The 12,235-nt window shown below is 44.4% G+C and overlaps 1 protein-coding gene across 6 annotated transcripts in view; it reads left to right on the top strand.

The window, feature by feature from the left end:
* ZNF776 (zinc finger protein 776) overlaps positions 1-11,692 on the top strand; it is an 82,416-nt gene extending 70,724 nt beyond the window's left edge. The window contains exons 2-5 of one of the 6 annotated variants that reach the window (XM_055239917.2): positions 403-642; positions 4,373-4,499; positions 6,859-6,947; positions 10,403-11,692. In XM_055239917.2, coding sequence (XP_055095892.1) covers positions 610-642; positions 4,373-4,499; positions 6,859-6,947; positions 10,403-10,582 — 429 coding nt within the window. In that variant the 5' untranslated portion in view covers positions 403-609 and the 3' untranslated portion in view covers positions 10,583-11,692. The other 5 variants (XR_010115183.1, XM_055239913.2, XM_055239915.2 and 2 more) reach the window with 5 other exon arrangements.
* Positions 11,693-12,235: the final 543 nt, after the last annotated feature.

The following is a 12,235-nucleotide window of genomic DNA, read 5'->3' as shown; positions in this document are numbered from 1 at the left end:
GGTGGAGCTGGGCCTTTCTTGCAAGTAAGTGAGCATGATGGTAGGGTATACCTGACAGCATAGTTTGACAGGGGACATAGACTTTCAAGGAGAGAATAGACATGAAATAGATACATGCAGAAGTATAGTCAAATTGAGGGAAGATGACACTCAGGCCAGAGTGGTTGTTTATTCACCACTCTGGGCAATCAGGCGCCTCTGAGAAGCGCCTTCTTTACCGCCTTGGAACCGTCTTGGAACCTGAGGAAACTACATAACCCAGAAATCTCTGCATCGAATGACAGCGCGTCAGAGCCAATGAAGGCTCAAAATAAAGGCGTTTCCGCGGAAACAGTATAAAGGTGGGACTTCCGGCGTCCTCTACTAGTGGCCATTTTGATTGGGGTTGGGTGTATTTTCCAGTGAGAGACCGCGGAGTGCTGGGTCGTGTGGAAGTGACTGAACCCAGAAGGTGGAAACGAGACGTTGTCCCGACTGCACAGAGGCTGCTCTGCAGTTCCTTAAAGGCGCTAGGCGTGACCCGCGCCAAGGCTGGGATCGGGACCACCGTGCCCGGGTACCTGCCCTGCTCGCCCCCTCCTTTCGACCCCGCTTTCCCCACCCAGTCGGATGGCGGCGGCCGCGTTGAGGCCCCCGGCTCAGGTAATTGTGGCGTCCTCCGTGCCCTCAGGTCACCTCATCTTTACCTAAGTCCAAAAGCAGAGAGGAAGCGGCGCCTGCTCAAGGCTCTACAGCCTGAACCCGGCGTCGGGACACTGAGGCACTCGCTATGGGCCCCCGTTTTTGACACCTGGGGGATGCGCTCAGGAGAGCTACAGGCACAGGGACCGGTGCAGGCAAAGGCCTGGAGATGAACTGAGCCGAGAGGATCGTAACCTAGGGTCCACAGGCACCTGTCGGGAGCAAAGTGTGAGGCAGAGCTCCTGGAAGAGCAGGCTGAGGACTGTGTATTCACCTTGAGAACGCTAGAAGCCATGGACAGCTTCCAACAAAGGAAGGACAAGATCAATGTCCAGGCTTTAAAGGTTTCCCAAAGTCCAGTCAAAAAAGAACCCAGGGGATGACTTTCGGGCCCTGGGAGGTTGAATTCTTGTTCAACCTCTACAGATCACATAGGTGCTAAGAGATGACATTTTGTACTGAGGCGCTCAGTTCAGACAACAAATCCGCGTTTACCTGGTTACAGGGCCAAGAAAGAGTTCAGGGAGGCCTGAGCTTATCAAATCTCATCAGGGACACATTCTTGTAGCTTGTGCCTCTCCTCTCAGGAACTGCTGGCTGCAGAAGCACTTGCAGAACCTCTGCAGGGAAGCGGAGGGTGTTACTCCCTCACTGGCCCTAACTCCTATCCACATGCTCTTTAGATTGGGATGTCCTGGGACTCTTAGGTACCTTTTTTTTTTTTTTTTTTTAAGTTTTTTGATCTGGGAACCGTGGAGGAACCTTAAATCCAGGATCCTAAGTCTGTGACACAGGATATATGGAGGTATTACCATTTCTATCAACCAATATAAACGTACTTGGAAGATTAACCCAGGAGTTAGTACCAGGATGTGAAATGCTTAGAGGTGAAACTGACCAGAGGGAAGAGGTGATGTTGCCACAGTTTCATCTGGCTGTAGTCTCCTCTGGCTCTATAGTGGAGAACAGACTGGGGGGTTGAGAGAGGAGGAAATAAGATGAGAGTTGAGGCTTTTGCCATAATCCAAGTGAGGGTTAACAGACTAAGATTCATGGCTAAGGAGATGTGGCTGGATTCAAAGTTGATATTTTGTAACAAGCATCTAGGTTTCCTAATAATGCAAAGTAAGGGCATGAAGAGAGCAATCAGGAGCCCGAGGTTTTTGGTCTTAGCAGCTGTAGCTATGGAAGCTGCATCAGCTGAGATGAGCATGTTGGTAGTAAACATAATTAGAATATTATGCAGATATCAAGATTACTATTTTGGCCATATGAAGAGTCAGAGACGAATAAGTGTAGGCATCAAATGGGTATGGACATGCAGGTTGGGGTATCTGGAAAGGGATTGACACTGGAGACATCTAATATATGGCAGCTAATGTGTATGCTATGGTGAGTGAGCCATGGGTCACATTAAGGAGAGCACACTTCAGATTCTGGTGGTAAATCTTTTAGGGGACTAGAAAGCAGTTGTTGAATGATGAGGACTGCATTTGTTGCTTGGGTCCCTGGGTAATGTTATTGGGCTTCCTAAACACTGGAGAGGTAGGTAAGTGACCATGATGGTAGGGTATACCTGTCAGCATAATTTGACAGGGGACATAGACTTTCGAGGAGAGAATAGACATGAAATAGATACATGCAGAAGTATAGTCAAATTGAGGGAAGATGACACTTAGGCCAGAGTGGTGCTTATTCACCACTCTGTGCAATCAAGATTTGAGATGACTTTGGTAGTGTGTGGGGGGTTTCATTATGCGTGCTGAATATGCTCAGGGAGAAATATGGTCATCTGTGACAGTAGGTCTTGGGCCTTAAATGGATTAAAAACAGGACTTTTCTTTTTTTTTTTTTTTTTTGAGACTGAGTCTCGCTCTGTCACCCAGGCTGGTGTATTGGTGTATAGTGGTGCAATCTCGGCTCACTACAACCTCCACCTCCCAGGTTCAAGTGATTCTCCTGCCTCAGCCTCCCGGTAGCTGAGAATACAGGTGCGTGCCACCACGCCCCACTAATTTTTTTTTGTATTTTTAGTAGAGATGCGATTTCACCATATCAGCCAGGCTGGTCTCGAACTCCTGACCTCATGATCCACCCGCCTCAGCCTCCCAAAGTGCTAAGATTACAGGTGTGAGCCACCGTGCCCGTCCAGGACTGGTCTTTAAATGGCAATGGTATTAGGTGAATGGAAGTTGGTCCGTGTTGCTGAAGGGTAAGCCAGTGCAGCACAGAAGTGGAATAAGACCATGGATATCTGAAGTTACATGTGGTTTTGCGTGGCTGTGGAGTAATGCAAGGAGGCATTCATAGAATTTATTAGGGACTTCCACTGCTAATGGGAACCATGGTCATTTTGTGTTATTATTGGATCCTGTTTGAATATGTGAAGCATACTGGATGCTGTCAGCCATATTGTGGCATAAAGCCAAAAATGGAGGCCCAATATGATGTGTCACCTTGACATCTAGTGATATTGGTATGACCTCAAATGACCTGAGAATCAATTCCCTTCCCACTAGGCTCTTTTAGATAATAATCAGCATGGCCTAATAGTCCTTTTATTAGAGAGACCAGGCAGAATTCCTGGTTATTATACTTTGTAGTGAGTTTGAATTTTATCCTTACCCACAGTGTTATTCAAATGAGCCAGTTGCATCCTCCTAAGGGATTCGGGGGTCATCACACGCTCTTCATTTTAAAAGCTTGCATATCATATTTTCTGGTTGTGCACTCTTACCCATAGTGCAACCCCTATGTGGTCCTTCATGATGAGGGATGTCCTCTTCCAGACTTTGAGTGTATTTGATTTTTAAACATATTTATAGCACCTGTTTAGTGTTTGATGTCATGTGTTTGGTCATTAATACAACTGTAAGGTGAAAATCTCACCCTTACTCGTAGAAGGAAGAAGAGGGTATAAACATACTTTAACTTATGGGGAGGCAGAGGCCAATGTGGGAGGCAGTTTGGTGGGGGTGGCCATGGGCATGTGTCTGTGCAGTCTAAAGAATGATATGTATTTTGGCCTAGCACAGTGGCTCATGCCTATAATCCCAGTACATTGGGAGGCTGAGGTGGGTGAATCACTTGAGCTCAGGATTTCGAGACCAACCTGGGCAACATAGTGAAACCTTCTCTCTACCAAAAATGCAAAAAAAAAAAAATTAGCCAGCACGGTGGCATGCACCTGTAGTCCCATCTACTCGGGAGGCTAAGGCCAAAGAATTACTCGAGCCCAGTAGACAGAGGTTGCAGTGAGCTGAGATTACATCATTGCACTCCAGCCTGGGCAACAGGAGTGAAACCCTATCTCAAAAAAAAGAAAAGAAAAGAAAAAGGAATGATGGGTATTTAGAGAAGGAGTATGTCTGATAGACTGAGGATGCTGCATTGGGATTTACATGACTTCATCTCTACCAGGGGCATTGGCTATCAGGAGGTATGGACCGCTTTATATCAGCACCAAAACATAGAAACCTATTGGTTCACCCACTTCTTGTTGCGGATGGCTGTACACCATGGCCAGTGAGCCCATGAGAAGATAGTGACACCAGTGGTGAGAAGATAGTGACACCAGTGGGCCTAGTTTCTTCTTGTAGTTTAGGACCTTGGGAGGAGGAAGGGCAAGGGTGGATAAGTGGATGAGCATATGGAGTGTTTATGGTTTCATCTGTCGTCATCATCATGGCAGGGCACTGTGACCTTTGAAGATGTGGCTGTGAACTTTTCCCAGGAGGAATGGAGTCTCCTTAGTGAGGCTCAGAGATGCCTTTATCATGACGTGATGCTGGAAAACCTGACACTTATATCTTCTCTAGGTAAGGCACTCACAGTCTTCTCTGTGATCTCAGCTAGTGTCTGTCCTCCTCATCTTTTTCCCCATGGCAAGACTGTTTTCCTCACTTCAGGAACCTGGGTACAGGTTTCTCTGTTAGTTGCCTAGGTAGGTTCTGTGGTAGGTAGAACTAGGTGTGTGCACTGCCCTCTCTTCTCCTTGAGCAGCCCCAACACCTGCTTTGCTGCAAGCTCCCAGAGAAGGAGCTTTACAGGCACCATAATGCACCCCACCTTGCTGGCCCTCTGGCTGTTGAGTAATTTTTCCGGATCCGAGACTGGTATGCACAGGTTCTGCTTCCTTGCTCTAGATGACATTTATTCATGACTGCCTGTGCTAGGCATTCCTCCCATCACTGATGTTCTCAATACTTACATGCACCATAGGCTGTTCTTGCAAGACCCTCCTTATAAATTATCTTGTTTGTTTTGTTTTGTTCTGTTTTGTTTTCAGAGACAAAGTCTTACTCTGTCACCCAGGCTGGAGTGCAGTGATGCAATCATACCTCACTGTAGCCTCAATCTCCCAGGCTCAAGCAATCCTCCTTCCTCAGCCTCTGGAGTAACTTGGACTAGAGGCTTCTGCCACCACATCCCACTAATTTTTATTTTTATTTTTAATAGAGATGAAGTCTGGCTATATTGTCCAGGCTGGTCTCTGACTCCGGACCTCATGTGATCCTCCCACCTCGTCCTCCCAAAGTGCTGGGATTACAAGCATGAGCCAGTGTGCCCCGACTGTTTTTTTTTTTTTTTTTTTTCCAGACAGGGTTTCACTGTCATCTAGGCTGCAGTCTACTGATGCAATCATGGTTCACTTCATTCTCAACCTTCTGGGCTCAAGTAATCCTCCCATCTGACTCAGGAGCATGCCACCCTGCCCAACTAATTTTTGTTCATTTGTATTTTTGGTTTTTTTTTTTTTTTTGGTTTTTTTTTGAGACAGAGTCTTGCTCTGTCACCCAGGCTGGAGTGCAGTGGCGCGTTCTCGGCTCACTGCAACCTCCGCTTCCCGGGTTCACACCATTCTTCTGCCTCAGCCTCCCGAGTAGCTGAGACCACAGGTGCATGCTGCCACACCTGGCTAATTTATTTGTATTTTTAGCAGAGATGGGGTTTCACCGTGTTAGCCAGGATGGTCTTGATCTCCTGACCTCGTGATCCACCCGCCTTGGGCTCCCGAAGTGCTGGGATTACAGGCATGAGCCACCGCGCCCAGCCTCATTTGTTTGTTTTGTAGAGATGGTGTCTCATTATGTTATCCAGGTTGGTCTTGAACTCCTAGGGTCAAGTAGTCTTCCCAGTTTGGCCTCCCACAGTGCTGGGATTATAGGTGTGAGCCACTGCACCTGGCCAAAAATTATCTTTGTAGTATTTAGTTTTCTTTCCTATGGGCTATCATGTGCTGATTTTTTCTGAACTATTGGTTGACTGTTCTTCTCTCTTGTCTTTCTCTTATTCTTTATGTCATCCATGTCCCATGTAAATTCCATGTATATCTTTGCAATGGGACTGAGAGTTCTCAGTGATCCAGAAGTTGCAGCTAAACCCGGGCTCAGCATGATGGGCCCAGAGGGAGGCCACCTCTGAGGAGTAACACCCTGGAGGAAGACATAACATTAGGGATTTAGGAAAGTCATACTAGAAGCTCTCCGATTTCACAAGTATTTACCTGGCAACGTGATGAGCCATATGCTGTTTCTGTCTTCCCCATTCTTGAGAGTTTCATACTTCACCGTTATATACCCTGTCACTTCTACTCTGATGCCAGCCCAGGACTAATCTTCACATCTCTGGATCCCACCTGTCACCCATTTTTCTCACATTTCCATCTGCAGTGGACTCCAATACTGGCATATCAGTTTTGTATTAGGAAGTGTGTACACATTGCTAAGCCATACCTGACCAACAGCTACTTTGTTGTACTCGTATTTTCCTGTGACACACAAACAAGTGTATCTTTGTTGTACTCGTATTTTCCTGTGACACACAAACAAGTGTATCTAACAGAGGTATTACTCCGTGGAAATAATTGCAGAAACAGAATGTTGCCTTTAGGTTGAAGATAAGTCTTCTTCATATTACTGGGTTAGAATGATTACAGAATGTAGGGGGCCACATGATCTGAAGGAACCAACAATACATGCACTACAGGAAGCAGAGGCAATTCCTTCCTGTGCAAACATCTAAAGGACCTTCATAAAGCATGTGGGTGCTATATAAAAGGATATGTCTAGGCCCAAGTAAATATAAGTACAACCAAGCAGCTGTTGATCAGATATGGCTTAGTAATACTTCCCTTCAGAAGTACGTTGCATTTTACCAGCATTTTATTTCTTTTAGGTTGTTGGTATGGGGCAAAAGACGAGACGCCTTCTAAGCAGACCCTTTCTATACAACAGGAGTCCCCACTTAGGACACATCGGACAGGTGTATGTACCAAGAAGGTCCACCTCTGGGGAATGTGTGGCCCTCTCCTGGGAGATATCTTACACCAGGGAACACAACACAATCAGAAATTGAATGGGTTTGGGGCATGTGAAAAAAAATTGGATGACGATGCAAGCCGTCATCAAGACCAGAAGCAGCACATTAGAGAGAAATCGTACAGAAGCAATGCCAAGGGAACGTTGTTTGTAAAGAACTGTAAATTCCATGTGTCACATGAGCCATTTATCTTTCATGAGTTTGGGAAAGACTTTTTGTCCAGCTTGAGATTACTCCAACAAGAGGACATTCACACTTCAGGGAAGTCAAACTTTGAAACTAAGCATGGGATACCCCTTCAGGGTGGAAAAACTCATTACACCTGTGGAGAGTCCACAATACCCTTCAGCAACAAACACTCACTTGTCCTTCATCAGAGACTTCTCCCTAGAGAAGGACCTTATGTGTGCAGCGATTCTGGGAAATTCACTAGCAAAAGTAATAGTTTCAATAATCATCAGGGAGTTCACACTGGAAAAAGACCTTATCAGTGTGGACAATGTGATGAATCATTTTGGTATAAGGCCCACCTCACTGAACACCAGAGAGTTCACACTGGAGAAAGACCTTATGAGTGTGGAGAATGTGATAAATCTTTTAGTCATAAGCACAGTCTTGTTGACCATCAGCGAGTTCACACTGGAGAAAGACCTTATGAATGTGATAAATGTGGGAAATCTTTTAGCCATAAGCGCAGCCTTGTTCACCACCAGCGAGTTCACACTGGAGAAAGACCTTATCAGTGTGGAGAATGTGGGAAATCGTTTAATCACAAGTGCAACCTCATTCAGCATCAGCGAGTTCACACTGGAGAAAGGCCTTTTGAGTGTACGGCATGTGGGAAGTTATTTAGGAGCAACTCCCACCTAAAGGAACACCAGAGAGTTCACACTGGAGAAAGACCCTATGAGTGTAAAGAATGTAGGAAGTCATTTAGGTACAAGTCACACCTCACTGAACACCAGAGAGTTCACACTGGAGAAAGGCCATATGAGTGTAGAGAATGTGGGAAATGTTTTCATCAAAAGGGCAGTCTCATTCAACATCAGCAGATCCACTCTGGAGAAAGGCCACATGAGTGTGGAGAATGTGGGAAATGTTTTCATCAAAAGGGTAGTCTCATTCGACATCAGCAAATCCACTCTGGAGAAAGGCCACATGAGTGTGGAGAATGTGGAAAGTGTTTTCGTCAAAAGGGAAACCTCATTAAACATCAACGAGTTCACACGGGAGAAAGACATGAATGTTGAAAATTTGGCAGATCTGTTGGTAAAAAGGGCACCCTCATTCAACATTTGTGAGATCACACTGGAAAGCGCTTATGAGTGTGGAGAATGTGCAAAATCATCTAGCCAAAAGGTTGGCCTCATTCAACAATAGCAAGATCACACTGGGGAAAGGCTTTGTGAGTGTAGAGAATGTATGAAATCCTGTACATAGACGTTTTGCCTCACTAAATACCAGAGGGGTCACACTGGAGAAAGACCCTATAGTTATGGGGAATTTGGGAAATTACTTAACAAGAAGTCCCACCTCACTGAACGCTACTGAGTTCACAGTTGAGAAAAGCCATATGACTGTAAGGAATTTGTGAAATTATTTGCCAGAAGAGCTGCACTACTATTCATCAGATAATTTACAATGGAGAAAGGCCACATAATAATTTCTCACATAATAAATGTGAGAAATCATTTCCGTACAGCTCTGCGCTCCATGTTCATGAGAGTTCACACTGAACAAAGCCTTATGAGAGCGGCGAGTAGAATTTGTGGGAAAACTCTGGTCTCATTAAACACAGGAGAGTTCATGCTAGAGAAAGGCCTCGATAGTGTAGCAAATGTGGAAAGGCATTTACCAGAAGCTCTGCCCTGCAAGTTCACACTAGAGAAAGCCCTTAGTGAAGTAAATTTGGAAAATTGATTAGTCAAACCTCTATGCTCCTTCAAGATCAGAGTTCACACTGGATCAAGGCTTTATGGTGTTACAAATGTGGCACATTCTTTATCTAAATGTCTAACTTACATTATGCACGGACAAACTCCTGCGGTGGAAGTGCCTTTTGAGTGCAGAGCATTTGGCAAAGGCTTCACTCTTCTTTCATTGGATACCAGAATGTTGATGGGAGAAAAATAACATAGGTGTTTGGGAATATTACTTCTTGTCCAGTGTAACTGTGGGAGAGAGCCCTTATGAGGATGCCGTCAACCTATATTGAATGTCATATGTCCAATAGCTGCATAAATTCCAGGTATATGGGAGCTGTATTGCATTTCTTATCCTGCATATGTCCTTGCCAGATTTATTTCATTCTTAGGTCTCTGGCAAAAGCCATTTCACCTCTACCACTTGGCAGGTACCTACAGTTCATCACTCATGCACTCCATCATATTCCAGAAAAAAAGTTCAAGTTGTCTCCCATTCAGCAGTGGGATTTTTGAGTAGCCTCTGCACTCGTTCCTTTCTCATTTCTCTATGAGGAGTTGGGCCATGGACCTGACTCAGTTTTGGCCTAGAGCAGAAGTGTCCAATCTTTTGGCTTTCCTGGTCCACATTGGAAGAAGAATTGTCTTGTGCCACATATAAAATACATTAATGATAGCTGATGAACTTTTAAAAATCGCACAAAAACCCTCATAATGTTTTAAGAAAGTTTATGAATTTGTGTTGGGCTGCATTCAAAGCTGTCCTGAGATACATGCGGCCCACAAGCTGCGGGTTGGACAAGCTTGGCCTAGAGAATTTTTCTGATTACTTGACAAGATGGGCTGTCTTTCCTAGGAATCTCATGATTCTCATTATTCTTAAAATGGACTTTTCCAGCCTCTAACTCACCAACCCAAGTACAAGCTGCCTCTCATTGTTCTAGTTTCTGCTATGATGAAGTCCTTATTTAAGCTTCCTTCAATCTTGGGAATTGTATTGACTGTATTGTGTGAATTGTATATTCACTGCATTGTGTGGCTTGTATACAACATGGTTCTGGTACCATGAAAATTTGTTGGGATTACTAAACTGTGTGACTCTTAGGGGACAGTATGAAGGCAGAATATAGCTCTGCATTTGTGGCCTAGTTTGGATGGCTGCCTAAGGCCTCCAAATAAAGACTTCAGGGCTTTGTGATCTTTATTTTTAGACCATATAGTGCAATAATATGTGTTTTCATAAATTAACCTGAGTAGGGGACAGTTTTAGTGACACACTTTGGTGCTTCTGAGAACAGCACAAAATTATTCTCTTGTTTATAAGGGATATTGCATTCTGCTCAGTACTGGTGAGGGAAATCTGTTCTCAAGTCCTACAGTGCGTTCATGTGTCCTGAAGTCCAGAATTCTGTAGGATAGTGTCCTACATTATAAGCCTGGAGGAAGAAATCATAATTCTTTAATTTTTATTTTTTTAGGGACATGATGTCACTCTGAAACTCAGGCTGGAATACACTGGCATGGTCATACCTCACTGCGGCCTCAAACTCCTGGGCTCAAGTGATCCTCCTGCCTCAGCCTCCCGAGTACCTGAGATTAGCCCAGGTAATTTAAGAATTTTTTATAGAGATAGGGTTTTGCTATTTGACCCTGACTGATGTTCAACTCCTGGCCTCAAGTAATCCTCTAGCATATGTCCTCGAAAGCACTAGGATTACAGGTATGAGCCACCATGCCCAGCCCACAAATAATTTTTATAGAATTAGCATTTCTAGGTAGTGAAGCAGACTGCAACAGAATAGTTGGGATATACTTTTTTTAAAAAGGCATCCACAATGATTCAGTCACTATGTCTGTGATGGACAAGCAGGTACAGAAATTTTCAGGACCTCCATAATTATGAATCTAGTGTAGCTTAGGTCATTGTCAGAGTAAATCTAAAGGTTTTGTGGATTTCTGTAGCCTATCTGGGCTGCCTACCAAAAAGCCATCCCTGAATTAGTAGGAGGAAGAGGATAGGGAGAAAGGAAATCTCTTAGTCCAGTGATGTGGCCTTTGCAACCAGCCAGCATTCCAATTTAATCAGGTGGAAATGATCTTCCTGGCTCATAAGTATTTGGTATCACACAGGCTAACTGCCCTCCTTAGGGCGTGATGAGAGTTAGGAGAGTCAATGTAGAATCACATAACCTATTTGTCAAAAATAATGTGTTAAATCCAGATAGTTCTTTCAAATTACATTTTTAAAGCTGTAATAAGACTGGGCATGGTGACTCATGCCTGTTATCCCAACACTTTGGGAGTCTAGGGTGGGAGTATTGCTTGAGGTAAGGAGTTTGAGACTAGCCTGGGTGCCATAGTAAGACCCTGTCTCTTAAAAAATAAATACTATCTTTCTCTCTGGCCTCTCCATCCTGCAGACAATCACTGAATTGCAGTATTTGCTTAACAGTAGATTAGTGTCAATTTTCTGGAATTTTATATGACTGATATAACATGTTTCCTCTTTTCATACCTGAGTACTCTCCTGAGTCCTATTTATTTCGATGTTCTTCTTTTTTCTTTATTATTATTTTTATTTCACATAGCAGGGATGCATATTTTGACATTCATCAATCATGATATATGAGTAGTTCATTCTTTTTATCTTAGAATATGAGATGCTATGGAAATCACTGTATACGAATTCATCTGCTTATGGATATGTTATTGCTTCCTGTTTTTGTCTGTTAGGAATAAAACTGCTTGTTAAGCACATTTGAATGCAATTCTTCATATAGATAATGTTTCATTTCTCTTGTGTGAATGCCTTGGTGTGCAGTGCCCAACTCACATGGTAGATGAATGTATACCCCTCTCCCAACCCCAGGCAGCACAGCTCACAGCTCCAACAGAGACTCCTTCCCTCCACTTGAGAAGAGGAGAGGGAAGAATAAAGAAAACTTTGTCTTGGGACTTGTTCCAGCTCAGCTACAGTAGGATAGGGCACCAGGCTGAGTCCCCTATTCTAGGCCCTAGCTCTGAATGACATTTCTAGATATACCCTGGGCTAGAAGAGAACCCACTTCTTTGAAAGGGAGGATCCAGTCCTGGGAGGATCTATCACCTGCTGACTAAAGAGTCATTGGGCCCTGAATAATCAGCAGTAGTGGCCGGGCGCGGTGGCTCACGCTTGTAATCCCAGCACTTTGGGAGGCCGAGGCGGGCGGATCACGAGGTCAGGAGATCGAGACCACGGTGAAACCCCGTCTCTACTAAAAATACAAAAAATTAGCCGGGCGTGGTGGCGGGCACCTGTAGTCCCAGCTACT

The sequence above is a fragment of the Symphalangus syndactylus genome, chromosome 13, assembly GCF_028878055.3.
Source record: "Symphalangus syndactylus isolate Jambi chromosome 13, NHGRI_mSymSyn1-v2.1_pri, whole genome shotgun sequence".
In the NCBI taxonomy this organism is placed as follows: domain Eukaryota; kingdom Metazoa; phylum Chordata; class Mammalia; order Primates; family Hylobatidae; genus Symphalangus; species Symphalangus syndactylus.
This window is presented reverse-complemented; position numbering and strand designations above follow the sequence as displayed.